Source organism: Condylostylus longicornis, unplaced genomic scaffold (genome assembly GCF_029603195.1).
Source record: "Condylostylus longicornis isolate FDR11 unplaced genomic scaffold, ASM2960319v2 ptg000036l, whole genome shotgun sequence".
Lineage (NCBI taxonomy): Eukaryota > Metazoa > Arthropoda > Insecta > Diptera > Dolichopodidae > Condylostylus > Condylostylus longicornis.
In genome coordinates, this window is record NW_026578005.1 from 1278464 (window position 1) to 1293427 (window position 14964).

A 14964-nucleotide genomic window follows, 5' to 3' on the forward strand; every position below is an offset into this window, starting at 1 on the left:
TTTCAATAAAATATAAAAAATAAAAAAATTTTGTTTCTTAAATTTTTAAAGGAAAATTTTTTATAGGTAATAATTCAATTAAATAACAATAATAAACAAGTTTTATTACAAAACTGAAAATAATTTTGATTCTTAATTACAACTATATAACATAATGACTAAGTCATGAGTATATAAACATTTTGGTATATATATTACATATACATATGACATGCATTATATATATACTCATTTAAATACATAACTATTTATTATTGTATAAGTGTTTTTTTTTTGATTTTGACAATTTTTTACATTTAGTTCCTGTTAAATCCACATTAACTTTCCATTTAGTTTAATAGGATTTTTTTTTATATTATATATTTGTATATGTATATAAAAATAATATATTATTTGATAATTATATCATTCATGATTTTATTGTTGTAATTCGTTCGTTTCTATACCATTATTAAAATTGTACGAAAATGTATATCAAAATATTTTAAATAGTATGCTTATGTAGGTTGATATATGTTATATTAAAAAATATTATAAATATTGTATTTTTATATACATAGGTAATTAATTTTGTATAAGAAAATGAAAAATATGAAGATATAATTATGTATTTTATATTACTTATAATTAAAATAATTATTTTAAATCTAATATTTATATAAATATAAATATAAAAATTACAACTATTAAAATTAATATTTATTTAATATAATATAATTAATCAAATTAATTTAATAAATTTAAATAAATTAATCTAAAATTAATATTTTAAAATTATAAAATACCAAAATTTCTGACTTAAACTTTAAACAATTACTTATAAATTTACTTTAAAATTAAAATTATATTTAAATATATATACAAAAATATTTTGTATATTTAAATTATAATCAAATATCATATAACAAATTTTATAAGTATAAATATTAAGTATAATATTTATTTCCTTTTTTCAGAATACAAAATAGAAAGAAAACAATTTCCAAATGTTAATAATAAAAATATTAAAAATAAATACAAAAATTAATGTCTGAAAAGAAATTACAACTCAACTATAAATTCAATTTGGTAAATAAAAAAGTAGTGCTAAAAAAAAAATTAATAAAGTGTGCTTGGTAATAAAAAATAAAATAGTTTATTAAAAAATGAACTAATTCTATATTGTTTATTAAAAAAATTACAAATTATAAATCATATATTTACATAAATGAAATGATATAAATAATATTTTTATATTAATAAAATAAAATATAACAGAAAGTCATTTAAAGTGAAAAATAAAAGAAAATGATAAAAAGCATGAATAAAAAATGGTTGAATTTCTTTTTAAATAAATCAAAATTTTGTTTTAATTTCATTTAAAAAATACATATATATATATATATATATTTACAAATAAAACAAAAACATTAAAATATTAAAATAATTTTAATAAAGTGTATAAATGTGTGCATTGAAATAAAAATTACGTTTCTGTGGGAAATTATATGTGATAAAAAAATTTAATGATTTAGTTTTAAAATATTTAAAAAAAGAAAACCAAAAAAAAAAATTAAATATCAAAACAAATTCCTTAATTTTCAATTATTTTTTTTCTTTTTCTTCAAATTCAAATAAGAACTCAAAAAATACAATTTGAGATTTATAAATTAAGTATAAGGTACTTGTCAAAGCAACTAAATAGAATTATAATTAATTATATATACTCACCTTTATATATGCATTATGTAATTAATATGTAAAATAATTAATAATAAAAATATAAAAACAATATTCATAAATAATAAAATAATTATTTACAAATACAAATATTTTATAATACAACAAAAAAATAAGGATATATTTTATACTTGCATATAAGTACTAAGGATTTCCATTCAACTCATAGGAAAATTTATTACAAAAACAAAAAAATAAAGGAAAAAATAAATATTTGGACTACATTACAAAAAAAAAATTTTTTTTGAAAAATTGATACAAAATGGAGACATTTTGGGAACCAAACGGACATGCACCGCATCCCGTTAAATATGAAAGGTAAATTTAGTTTAATTTTAAAATATATTTTTTATATAATTATTTAATTATTATTTTAAACTCATATACTTATTCCAAAATTAAATATTAATTTTGCATTAAATATGCAATTAACGTAAATCTTGTGTAATATAGTATAAAATTTCTGATATGTTCTAAATGATTATTGCATAAAATTAGGCATTAGTTTAGTTTAATTCTTGCAATATTAGGATAATTGGTAAATCTTTAAGTTTAAATAGGTTGTTGGTACGTTTACATAGGTCGATCATTATTTTATTTCATATATTTTTTTGTTTTCGTTATTTAATTATATATAATGCGTATTATATTATATGGATAAGGATTTGAGGTATAAAGTGTATGAGGCGTATGAGTGAAGTTGTAATTTTCGCATTAATTTGCAAATCTTTGAGTTAAGTGGTTATTCCTACACGTATATTATTGTGGTCATGTGCGGTGGTAATTATCGCATAATTTTTTAACTTTTTGTTTTATATAGGATTATATACTGCGTATATGTTATGTATACGTACGTATATACATTCTATGATACGAGTATTATTTTCTTATATGGATCATTTATCTAAATTTCTTCTAGTTTTTTCAATTTCTTAAGTATATAATATTTTCGTTAAATGAATCATTGTTAGTTTCATAACAATTTCTATATTTTTTATTTTTTCTCAATTTCTATATTTTTTCTTTTATTTTTTCTCTATTTTATCAAAGATGTTTACGTCTATAGTTTTTTTAGGTCACGTGTGTATACACATATGTTGAATAATTTTAAATAAATTTATTCAATATACACAATACTTTTGTTTTTCTATAGGTAGTTTCATATTTTTTATTATTATAATTTTCTTTACTTTTATATCAATATAAATGTGTGTATACGTATATATATAAAAAGCTTTTATCTAACTGATTTTATAATTGTATATAAAAATACTTCCATACATACATACAAATATATTTATTTTGCAAATGATTCTTATAATTTTACTCTTGCATATTATAAGTATATAATAGCGTATATCCATTAGAATTTTGTATATATGGGCATTAATTTCTTTATAATTCAATATTGTTGGCAAATCAGGTTATTCCGTGATTATAAAATTATTTGTTTTATTTTTGTATTTCTTCTTCTTCTTCTTCTTGTTTTGTTATATCACAAGACAATGTTCATATAATAAATTCGATAAAGAAAAAACACGACTCCACTTAATTATATTCTTATACAAAATAAATAATTTAAAATAGGTTTAAGTATTTGCGTCAAAATATTTCTAAACTTAGAATACCTAATTTTATATATATTCATACATATACTTAATTTATAAAAGTTAAAATAAATTTTTTTTTTTTAAAAATAGAATATTAATTATTATTTACACAAAGTACCTACATTTTTATTGTATAAGTATTTTGATAAAGTTTGTGTTTTATTTTCATATTGAAAATTTTTATATTTATAGTTAGAGAGTGTCTCAATTTGAAATTTAAATTTTATGTAAAAAGAATTTAATTTACGAGTATTTTTATAGCAAAATTGGATTAGTATTAAAAGAAAAATTATCTAAATATTTTTCTAGAATAAGAAATGTTAATTGTACCGGTTCTTATTAATTGAAATGTTGTTACCTTTCTTGGCAACTAAAGAACTAATTTTGCATTCACCTCAAAATGTTATACAAAAACATTCAAATAAAAATTTAGAATTATAGAACACACTTAAAATAAATATTTGTTCATAACTGCTAAATATTAAACACCACTTTTATAAATACTGGAATACTCGTAATGGTTGATTTTAAATATTTATAGAAACGTTTATTACTTCTCATATAATGTCCCCCAAATTCAATTTTGGCGGACATTAAATGGCTTTTAATTCTTTTGATGTTATGCCAACTAGTCCCGGTGCTATACCCTATTTCGAGTTCCTGATTGTCTTCTCAAATTTTGAAAGGTCAGTATACTTCATCATGTCGTGGTAGTTTTTGGAGTATTAATTTGCTCCCAATGGTCTCAACGCGATAAAATTTAATTGTTCAATTGGTTAGCAATATCAAATTCCGATTAATTGCTTTTAAATATAAAAATTAATCTTAAATTTAGCACACCCTATATTCAGAGGGTTTCTATTGAAAAAAAGGAATAAATAATTACATATATATAGAAAAGAAAGCGAAAATAATTGTCCTTGATATAAAAAGGTGTAATAATATACTATATATTTATAATGTAATTGCGTTATAACCTTGATTATAGTATTTTAAAAGTGACCTTTAAAATTCTTATTAAACTTATTTTTCTTAATATTAAAAGAAAATTCAAAAAAAAAATTTTTTTTTAATAATTTCTTTATTGGGTTTTGCATTCACTTTATTAGGATTCTTTTTGATGTAAGATATAAAATAAATTAAAAATTTTAATTTTCCAAAATTTTATCGTTAACGTACTGGATTGCTTCGTATTATAAAGTGTAAAATACGTTCATTACATTATTATTATAGCCGTAAACACATTTTCTTCAAGGATTTCTAAGTCTCTCTATATATTGTGTTATAGAAACACTTGAATAAATTCACGAACTATTAAAATTAAAAAACTAATTTTTTGACTGAAATCGAATTCTAATATTTATAAGAATTTTTATTACAAATATGCGAATTCTGATTACAATTTTGGGAACTTAAAATATTGAATAAATATTAGTAGAATATAATTTATCAGGGTATAGTATATTTCATTAAAACATCTTATATTTGGCATAGTTTATGGAAAATTTATAAAAGTTATACATAGTATATTATACGTAATATAAATTGTGACAAACATTAAATTGAATATTAAGTTTTTTATTACAATTAAATAAAATCTACTTAAATTATTTTATAAAATTAATTTTCCCCCTTGATGTTCAACTGCATTAAAAACGACTAATCTAAATACATTATTTCTATGTAAATCTAGTTATTTAAAATATTTTTTATTTTAACTTAAATAATACTGAATAAAAATTGTAGAATATTTTTACATAATCAATTAATATGTATATTTTTTTATTATGATATTCAAATCAAATATTTGTACTTACAATTTTCATAGAATTAATGTGTACATACATATATAAGATGATCACGTAAGATAAAATCGTGTTAAAGTATATTATTAAGTGATGATATAATTTGTCTCATTCACATTCATAAGTAATTAGAAAAAATAGAACAATTAATTTCATTCCCAATAAATATACTTACAAAATGTTAGTATCGAATTCAGTATTTTATTAAACTTGTTATGATTGAACAGCTTTTTTAAATGAGTTTTTATTCTTATTTACTTTAATGTGCATTTTAATAAATTTTAGCTGACACATATTTGCTAGAGTTATTTTTATATTTTTAATTCTCTGGCAAAGTTAAAAAAAAAACTATACAATATGTGTATTGAAAATTTTTTATTAAAAAATAAGACAATACTCTTGATAACAGATAATGAAAAACTACTTCCAATGTCTTTGATGCAAAATATACGTACGTACTTTAATATTAATAATTTAAAAAGTACGCCATTAAAAAATTTACATTGATTATTTTTAAAATTATATTAAAATCATTAAGTACCTCTTATAAAACCCCATTCTTAATCTCATAAAATTATATAAAATAGAATTATATGAATTATTCGAAGAATTAACGCAATAAAATATTAAAGATATTGTTATATACTTACATAAGTATATGTGTGTATCTACTTGTGTTGTTAATTTATACGCTATGTGAACATGTTTACATCATTACACTGGAACAAAAAAGAACACAGAATTTAAAATTTTGTTAACTTTAAATACAAATATTCGATTAAATATTATACATTATGCATAAGAATTTTTACTTTAACTATATTAATATATTTTTTATATATATATACATATAGTTATATTTACACATTGTATAGGAGTATGTTATATATGCAAACAAAAACAAAAAGCGTGATAATATATAAGAAAAATTCAGGGCTTGACATTCATTTTATGTTCTCATTTTTTATATTCAATTTTAATTTTATTATTTTATTTGCAATATTCGAATCTGGAATACATTTTCCATAAGAGTTGTTTAAAATTTTTCATTATTGTTTAAATAATTTAAATGAATGTATGTATGTACCGAATTAATAATATTATTTTCACACATGTTTGTTTTTATTAAATAAAAATATTAATATTTTTATAACCAATTTCGAATTAATTTTTTGGAGTTTTTTATTAGGTGTATTACCTTTTCAAGGAATAATTGTGAATAATATTAATGATTTTATTCAAAATTTCATTTAAAAACAAATTTGATTTCATTATTAACATATGTATATAATTATCTCTTTGTTCTCTGTATGTCATGAGTCTGCAATTTTCAATTTTATAAAATGATAAGAATAAAGATGAAAAAAATTCCCTACCAATATGAATGCATTTTTCGAAATTAATCTATAAAAATATTAAAAATAAAACGAGAAATATCTTATTTTATATAACACATATATGTGTATATATATACGCAAAATACAAATATACGTATGCGTGTTTGGTAAATAGGCAAAAACATCCGTTTAACAATTTCTCATATAAATAATATGAGCAACAAAGTATATACATATAAACACTTATTATGAGATTATTGTTATATACTTTATTATTTATATATTTGCCTACAGATAAAAATCTGTTTACACAAAACAATAAAAATTTTAGTACTAATATACTTAAGTATAAGAATGAAATAAATTTTCGTTAACCGGTATTTGCCGGTACTCATTATCATGTAGTTTCTCTAGAAATTTTCTTTTATATAAATACCTACATACATTCATAAATATTATGTTCTTTTCATTTTTTTAAATAAATAAGTCATAATTATATTATTATTATGAAAATAAATTTTTATTTAAATTTAAAAATGTTTTCTATTTTCGAAATACATATGTATAAGTATATTATTATAACTATATATACATATATGTATACATAATTATATCGAAATGTATATTAATTTGCATGATAATGTGCGTAAAATTTAAAAAATTTTTTATAATTTTTTTTTGCTTTATGCCTACTTATCTACTTATTTGTATACTGATTTTAATATTTAATGTAGCGAATATTATAATTTCATAATTCAAATTATAGAATAACAGGTGAAAAAAATATTTTGTCAATTGCATATATACTTACGAGTATGGTGCTATAATAACACTATTTTTTAAGGTTATTGTATTTTTAAAATACAAAAGTTTTAACTACAGGTATATTGTTGCTTAAGATTTAAAGCTGCAAATTGTTTACAAATATTTTTAAACAAAACTGTTATACACATACTTTTATATAATCTTAAAATATTGAATATCAAGAATTATATTTGCATTATAATTGTAAATATGTATTTTTTGTTTTAATATATTTTCTCAAAAAAGCTGTTAACCTTCAAATAAATATTATATATACTCGTATGTAGTTAAATTATAATAAATTTTTTGTATTTTATTAAATTTTATTTGAAAATAAAATTTTCCATTTCTTACATAAAACAATAATGTGAATATAAAAACAACAGATTTTTGCAAAATATTTAAATAACTTTTTTTTTCGCATATAATTTATAAAATTTTATTATCATAAATTTAATTAATTAGAATTTAAAAATTTTTACATATAGTTAAAGCTCTATCATATGTAATTATAATTGAAAAAATATTATTAAGATATAAATATATTCGTAAATACAAGAAAATGTATAAAATTTATATTTATGTAAAATTTCAATATGAATATTAGTGAGGAAGTAAAATATTAGATTTCCGTGTTGTTTTTTTTTAAATTAATATGGATAACTAATTAGTTATATCCAAACACATACTCGTATACTTATTTACTTAGTATATTTTATAAACAAATGCTCTATTTGCCCACATATTTAAATATTTTACTACATTTTTATTTTGTAAATATTCAGTCACTCTCTGAAAGCTTGCATATGTACGTGCATTAATTTTGTTCTATTATATTAAACTTGTGTACAATAATTCTAAAGTTACTTAACATATTATTTATTAACTAACACTAATTAAACGATTCATATATAATTATTATTAAGTAATCATATTAAAAACAATAAATTTAAATGATAACTTTTGATTCTTAAAATTTTATTTTTTAACAGTTTAGTAGTTATGCCATTTAATTAAAACTAGTATACATCCATTACATATCAAGTATATTTAATATAATATCCATTGTCTCAATATAAATAATAATTTTTATTGTATAATAGAATATTTTTGAAAAAGAGTACGATTTTCATAACTTTGTTTAATGAAATTTTAACGTAAAGTTGTTTTTCCAAATTTTTTATTTTTCTTAAATTCAAATTTAATTAATTCTGCACAAGTTTATGATTTTTATTAATATCATTTAAACTGAAGATTTAATATTAATTATAAATTGCAAAAAGTTAGTAACTGATTAAACATATTTGTATACATTGTATTTAAGTTAATTAAATATTTGTTGCAAAATTACTCAAAAAACTTTTAACTTAATAACCATTTAACTATTAATACTCCAATAATATTAAAAGTAATGGATTCAGAGTTCAGACGTATTATTACGAAATTCTGTTAAATAATATGATCTATACCAGGACTTCTTAAACTGTGGGTCGCGACCCCCAGGGGGGTCGCTATACTACTCAAATGGAGTCAAAAAATTGTTACAAAAATTGATTTTTTCTATTGAATAAATATATATATAGTTTTATGTCATTCTATTTATTGTGCTTTATTACAACCGATATCCCATCAACGTTTCCAATTATATATATGTGAAATGAATGGGTACGTATTCTTTAATCCTTATTTTATTTACATTGTAAAATAGTGCGATATTATATCTACATCTACGGTTAATATATATTTCATTATATGGAGGAGGGGGTCGTTTAAAATTTCCTAAGCTTGAAGGGGGTCGCTATATAAAAAAGTTTAAGAAGCCCTGATCTATACAATACATTCCTACAAAATATTAATTAATATACATGTATACGTTATGCATGTGCATTCAAATAATGGAATATTACTTGAAATAATTGCAAACTTCTTAAATTTATGAGAAATATCAAAAAATGATAAAAGAAGAAACAATTTGTATTATATTAATATAATATAATATATACGATGTATGTAGATAATTTTTGGAAAAAATTAAAAATTAAAATATAAATCATTGTAGATGAATATTACTTTATATTATTTTGTTCAAGAGTACATTTAGGTCATTTAGATCCGTTGTATAGTATAGCCGGATTTAAAATTTATATTAATTAATAAAAATTATTATAAATTATAATAAAACTTTTAAAATAAATTCCACACCATCCAATACATTTTATATTGCAATTAATGAAAAATTTTATTCTAGACCTTTAACTTACAAAGATTATGAGTTATGGAGAACAATTATTATTCAACATATTTATATATACAACAAGTTGCTTAATTTATCAATTAGCTTATATCACATATGATCGTGTATGATATTTAGTAAAAATTATAAAGAATTAGTCTGACGAAAAGTAATACAAATTACTCTACATTCTTATCAGATTTTCTTATCAGATTCGGGCTCAGATTTTTTAAAAGTAAAATGACGACAATAAATTTTTTGTGGTATTTTGGAGTAGCAATCAACTGAATTTTGTTATTGTCATAATTTTCGTAAACAATAATCAGACTTTATCGTAGATTTAATCTGATATTTTGTTGTACATGTGAACAGTACCTAAAAATTTTCTAAAATATAATAATATATTATCTATTATATATATGTATATACAAAAGATAAATGACATCTATGGTATTTTCCAAACAAGAATTTATTGAATATAAAAAATATAATTTGTGCATCTACATATGTACATATACATTATATGCTTATATATCTTATACTAAATAATTTTTAAATATTTATTTTAAAAAGAAAACGTTTATTAATAAATTTAGTATAACAGAAATTTAATTTTTTCTTTTTTCACACTAATATTGAACGCAAAAATACAAATATATAAAAAAATTTAAATAATTAAAAATAACTCACTTGTTCAAAGTCTAAAATTATTTCCGGGTACCAATGAACTTAAATACAACAACATTTATATATGTATGTATGTATATAAAAATGTAAGTTAATTTTTCTTTGTACAGATTTATTTTATTTTTTCTTTTCTCAATATTATTAAAAATACAAAATAGAAGAAAATTTCATTAATAATTAAAAATTTTAGAGATAAATATTTTGCTCGTATTTTTATTAAAATTCATTAATTTTCAATTCCATTGATAAATTAAAAAAAATCATTTTTTGGGTTTTTTTTTTAACATTTTTCTTGTGCCATTTTTAAAAAAAATTTACTTTTAGTTGAAAAATTGAATTTTCGAGAGGAAAAAAGAGGATTATTTGAATTTTGAATAAAATTTGTTAAAAAAAATTTTTTTAACATATGTTGACCTAATTTTCTTTTTTAGAAAAATATGTAAAAAAGTTATTAAACTCATCTTTTATTGCCATATACGTATATGCATATATACATATTAGGTCAACAAGCTGAAATTATTATCCGAAGTAATCCGAAGTAAAAAAATTTATAAAAACAATACATAATGTTTTATAATCCGAAGCATTCCGATTAAAATATTTTTATTTAATTTTTGTGTATTCTCATTTTATTTAATATTTAAAAATTTGTGAGTAAATATTTCTAATTTATATGATAAGACCAATACAATAATGTATAAGTATATGAATTTAAATAAAAATTTAATAATTTTGGACTAGTGCTCACATCAAGTAAGAAGAAAAGTATCAGAAACTCAAGGAGTTTAAGAAAAATGGTGCTTTCTATAAAATTTAATAATTATTATTTAATAAAGATTATTATAAATATTATTTTCAGACGAAATCTAAATACATACATATTTTACGAATCTAAAATGTCATTTTTATGAATAACAAATGAGTTCGCACCATAGTTATTTTGGACCACCCTAATAAATTTATTTATGATATACGAAGTACAAATCGATTTAGATCGGTCGGGCTTTACATTTAAATATACATCTTTTTAAAAGAATGTAAATATATGTATATGTTCTTAATTAGTATACATACACATAAAATTTGTGTGTACTTATAAAATACTTTTTGAATAATAATATATATACTTACATAAAGAAAACTGTTAAATCTATTTTATTAAAAAAAGTGGAAGAATAAATATTATGTAGCCAGGCAACGCACTTTAAATATATATATTCATACTTACATACATATATATATATATATATCTTTAAAATATATAAATGTATATTTTTATTTTCACGAAAATATTTATTTCCGATTCTCTAGAATTTCATTTTTCTTTAATATTTTCTCATGAATTTTAATTATTATCAAATCATACTAAAAGGTGAAAAAAGAGAAAATTAAAAAAATAGAATTTACGCATCAATTATATTATTTTTCCTTATAAATATATCCTTAATAGACAAAAGGATATGTAGGTATATTTTTTGAGGAAAAGAAGAAGCAAATCTTTTATAGATCCATTAAATATAAAAGTTTTTCATCTTTATCACACTCTATTATTCGCAGTAATTTACTCTATACTCACATAGTAATTTCACAAAATAAATTAAGAATAAAATAATATACATTTAGAGGGAAACGAAATTTTCCAAAGATCAGGAGAGGAAAATTAAAAAAAATAAAAAAAAAGAGAAAGTAGAAAAAACTAAAAATTGTTGATTTTTCTGTTTTCCCTCTTTCATTTTTTTTTTTGCATTCTTTTCTAATATTTTTTTTTCATTTTTATTATTGTTTTTTCATTGAAACGCCCTTTACAAGGTCGTTTCCGTACACATATTAAAAATAATGAAAAAAAAAAAGAACATAAAATGTTAAAAGTAAGCATTATGTATTTGACAGGTGGGCTATTTATAGATTTGTATTATGTATTGTATATTAAGAAGGTATCACTATATACATATGTACATTTAAATGATGAGAAATATAAAGGGAAAATATTACCAATAAATTGAAAAACAAAAACAAAATCAAAAAGAAAATTTGAAATTTGTTAAGAAAATTTTATATGTATATCGGTATGTATACTTGTATACTATAGGAATATATGTATATATGTATATATACTAATTTTTTTATGTTATAAATACGCAGTTGTATCTTTGTATATTTTAAATGGAAAATTTTGTTCATCTTACAAAGTATATAAGAAATACTAATTTTTTCCTTTAGCTATTTTATATTTTTGGCCTTGGAAAATTTATTCAATTTATTCTCTGGATACAAAAATAAAAAAAAAAAAAATAGAAGAAAAAATTAAATTACTAGGTGAGAATTGTTTAATTTTGTTGCATTCATAATTTATTATTGAAAAAATTATAAGGTTTTTAGAAAAATTTCACAAAATTTTTCCAAATAATTGTAATGATTTTTTTTAAATATATTTTTGTATTTATACAAAAAGTTACAATCATTTTCTAAAAAAAAAAAAAATTAATAATATTTATGTGCGTAGTTAAATTTATTCGTGAAAAAAACGTAATAAAATAAAATTTTACATATCTGAATACATACATGAAAACCTATAAACTCCACACAATTTTTTAAAAAAAATATAAAAGGAAAATGTGATTTGCCACATACTAACCACAGGGGAGTGTATATACGCAAAATACAAATTAAATTGAGTGGAGAAATTTTAAAACGAATTTAATTTAAAATATTTAGATTATTGTTTACTTGACAAATTCATTTTAATTATAGATCAATAAATAAAATAAATTTGTATAACAGTTGAAAATCAGTTTTTACTACACAAATTCGAATTGATTACTTAAAAGAAAATTACAAATAATTAATGTAGGTTCATTTATTAAACTATAGAATAAAGCTCAATACAAGTATATATATATATATATATGTTAATGTTGTAATTATTGGGATAAAGTCACCCCGAAGTTATACTGTCGCATCTTGCAAAACAATGAAAATAGAATTAAACTCTAAATTCAAGCCGAAAAAGGTCAAATTAAATGTATTACGAAAAAAATGTGAAAAAGTTGTTTTCCTTATCCTCCTCTTCAATTGATGCCAAAAATAATTATGACATTTTAGTCATTTTATAGGATACAACAGTGTAATTCGTTCGGATACCGACGATCAATACTTATTTTTCAAAATCTAATAACCATAATGTGCATATGTGAATTTGCTTTAATCATAGTCGATTTTGTTATTATATTATTATAAACACATAATTACATAATTATGTTTCACTATAGTTTTATATCATAAATATGTAACCACAAATTATGATGTTAAATTTCATATCCATATACATATAATTTATTTATAATATATTTTTTAAGTTACTAATAATTTATTTTAGTCAATACATGTATAATTACAATTTATTAATAATTTTATTAATATTTATAATATTTTCAACAAAATTCTTTATAAGTATATAAGTATAAGTTTACAGGTGATATATACACAAAGATCTCGGGTTTGTCGCTCGATGAGGCAGTTGTTGTTTTATTAAATTTATATTCAATTGCCTCTCGTTGTTTTCGATTTCGGGATCTTATAATCAACAGTATAATATTAAGAAAATTAATAACTATATATTATATTAATTGCATTTGTATAATATATTCATAAATAAATAACTATAATTTTAATTGATACTAAAACATTGAAGTGCTCATTTAATCAATAACATTATAACAATCATTTTTTTTTAATGTAATGGTATAATATATTTTAACATACATACATACATATGTATATTAGAAAATAATTCGATTAGAATTCTCATAAAAGCATTTGAGTATAATTTTTATTATATTGAGTAAAATAAAACTATAATTAAATACATACATACATATGTATAAAGTATTGTATTATCAATAATATTGATGATGACATTTTATTTCATTCCCTATAATAATAAGTACAATAATATTAAAAATTTAACTTTTTTACATGTATGTATATAAATATTTGTGTTCAAGTAGATAAAAATGCTATATATATAAATATCATATTCAATGTAAATATTCATGTATGTATGTATTTCTTTATGAACAATATGCTTTGTATCTTAACGTCATATTTGTTAAAGCCACGTGAAAAGCTGTCTCGCATTAATAATTGATGATGATTGTTGTAACAATAATGATGAAATAGAAAATGATTATGTATTAAGAAAAGTATTTAAAATATTGTTATGTAAATATTCTAACAAGCAGACCTATATTCACACACATACATGCATATATGTATATTAATTATAAATAAAACTTTTTAACAAATGAACAAAAATGTAATGAGTTTCGTAGTTTTCCTATTGAATAATAATTGTATGTACATATGTGCAAATGTAGTTTGAGAATTAAAATACATATGTACATATATTAACAGTAGACAACAATCAGAGAACTATGTACATATGCATATTGTTGATAGAATCTACAATTTATTTTAATGTCGAAGTTACAAAAATTTATTGAAATTGAAAGCCTAATCTTTTATCTCGGCTTTTTAATCGTTGAGTGGGAAGAATAATTTTAATTTTGAGTGAGCAGCGAGTTTATTTCACTAATATACAAAATGTATACAAAATTTAGTTACAATTCAATCAAATAATTAATGAAAATGTTCAGCGTCGATATTTTTAGAAAAAATGTAGAATTTCAATTGTATTCATTTAGTTTGGACATATTCATACATGCTAACATAAATTTTTTTTTATATTTTTTAATTTTAATTCTTAAAAT

At 19.5% G+C, this 14964-nt stretch overlaps 1 protein-coding gene across 4 annotated transcripts in view; it reads left to right on the forward strand.

Annotated features, from left to right (window-relative positions):
• Positions 1-965: 965 nt before the first annotated feature.
• Positions 966-14964, forward strand: part of LOC129608809 (transcription factor cwo) — a 39712-nt gene continuing 25713 nt past the window's right edge. For 2 of the 4 annotated variants that reach the window (XM_055520541.1, XM_055520545.1), the window contains exon 1: positions 1739-2037. In XM_055520541.1, the coding sequence (XP_055376516.1) occupies positions 1982-2037 (56 nt within the window). In that variant the 5' untranslated portion in view covers positions 1739-1981. Of the gene's footprint in view, positions 1661-1738; positions 2038-14964 lie in introns of those variants that run through there. The other 2 variants (XM_055520542.1, XM_055520543.1) reach the window with 2 other exon arrangements.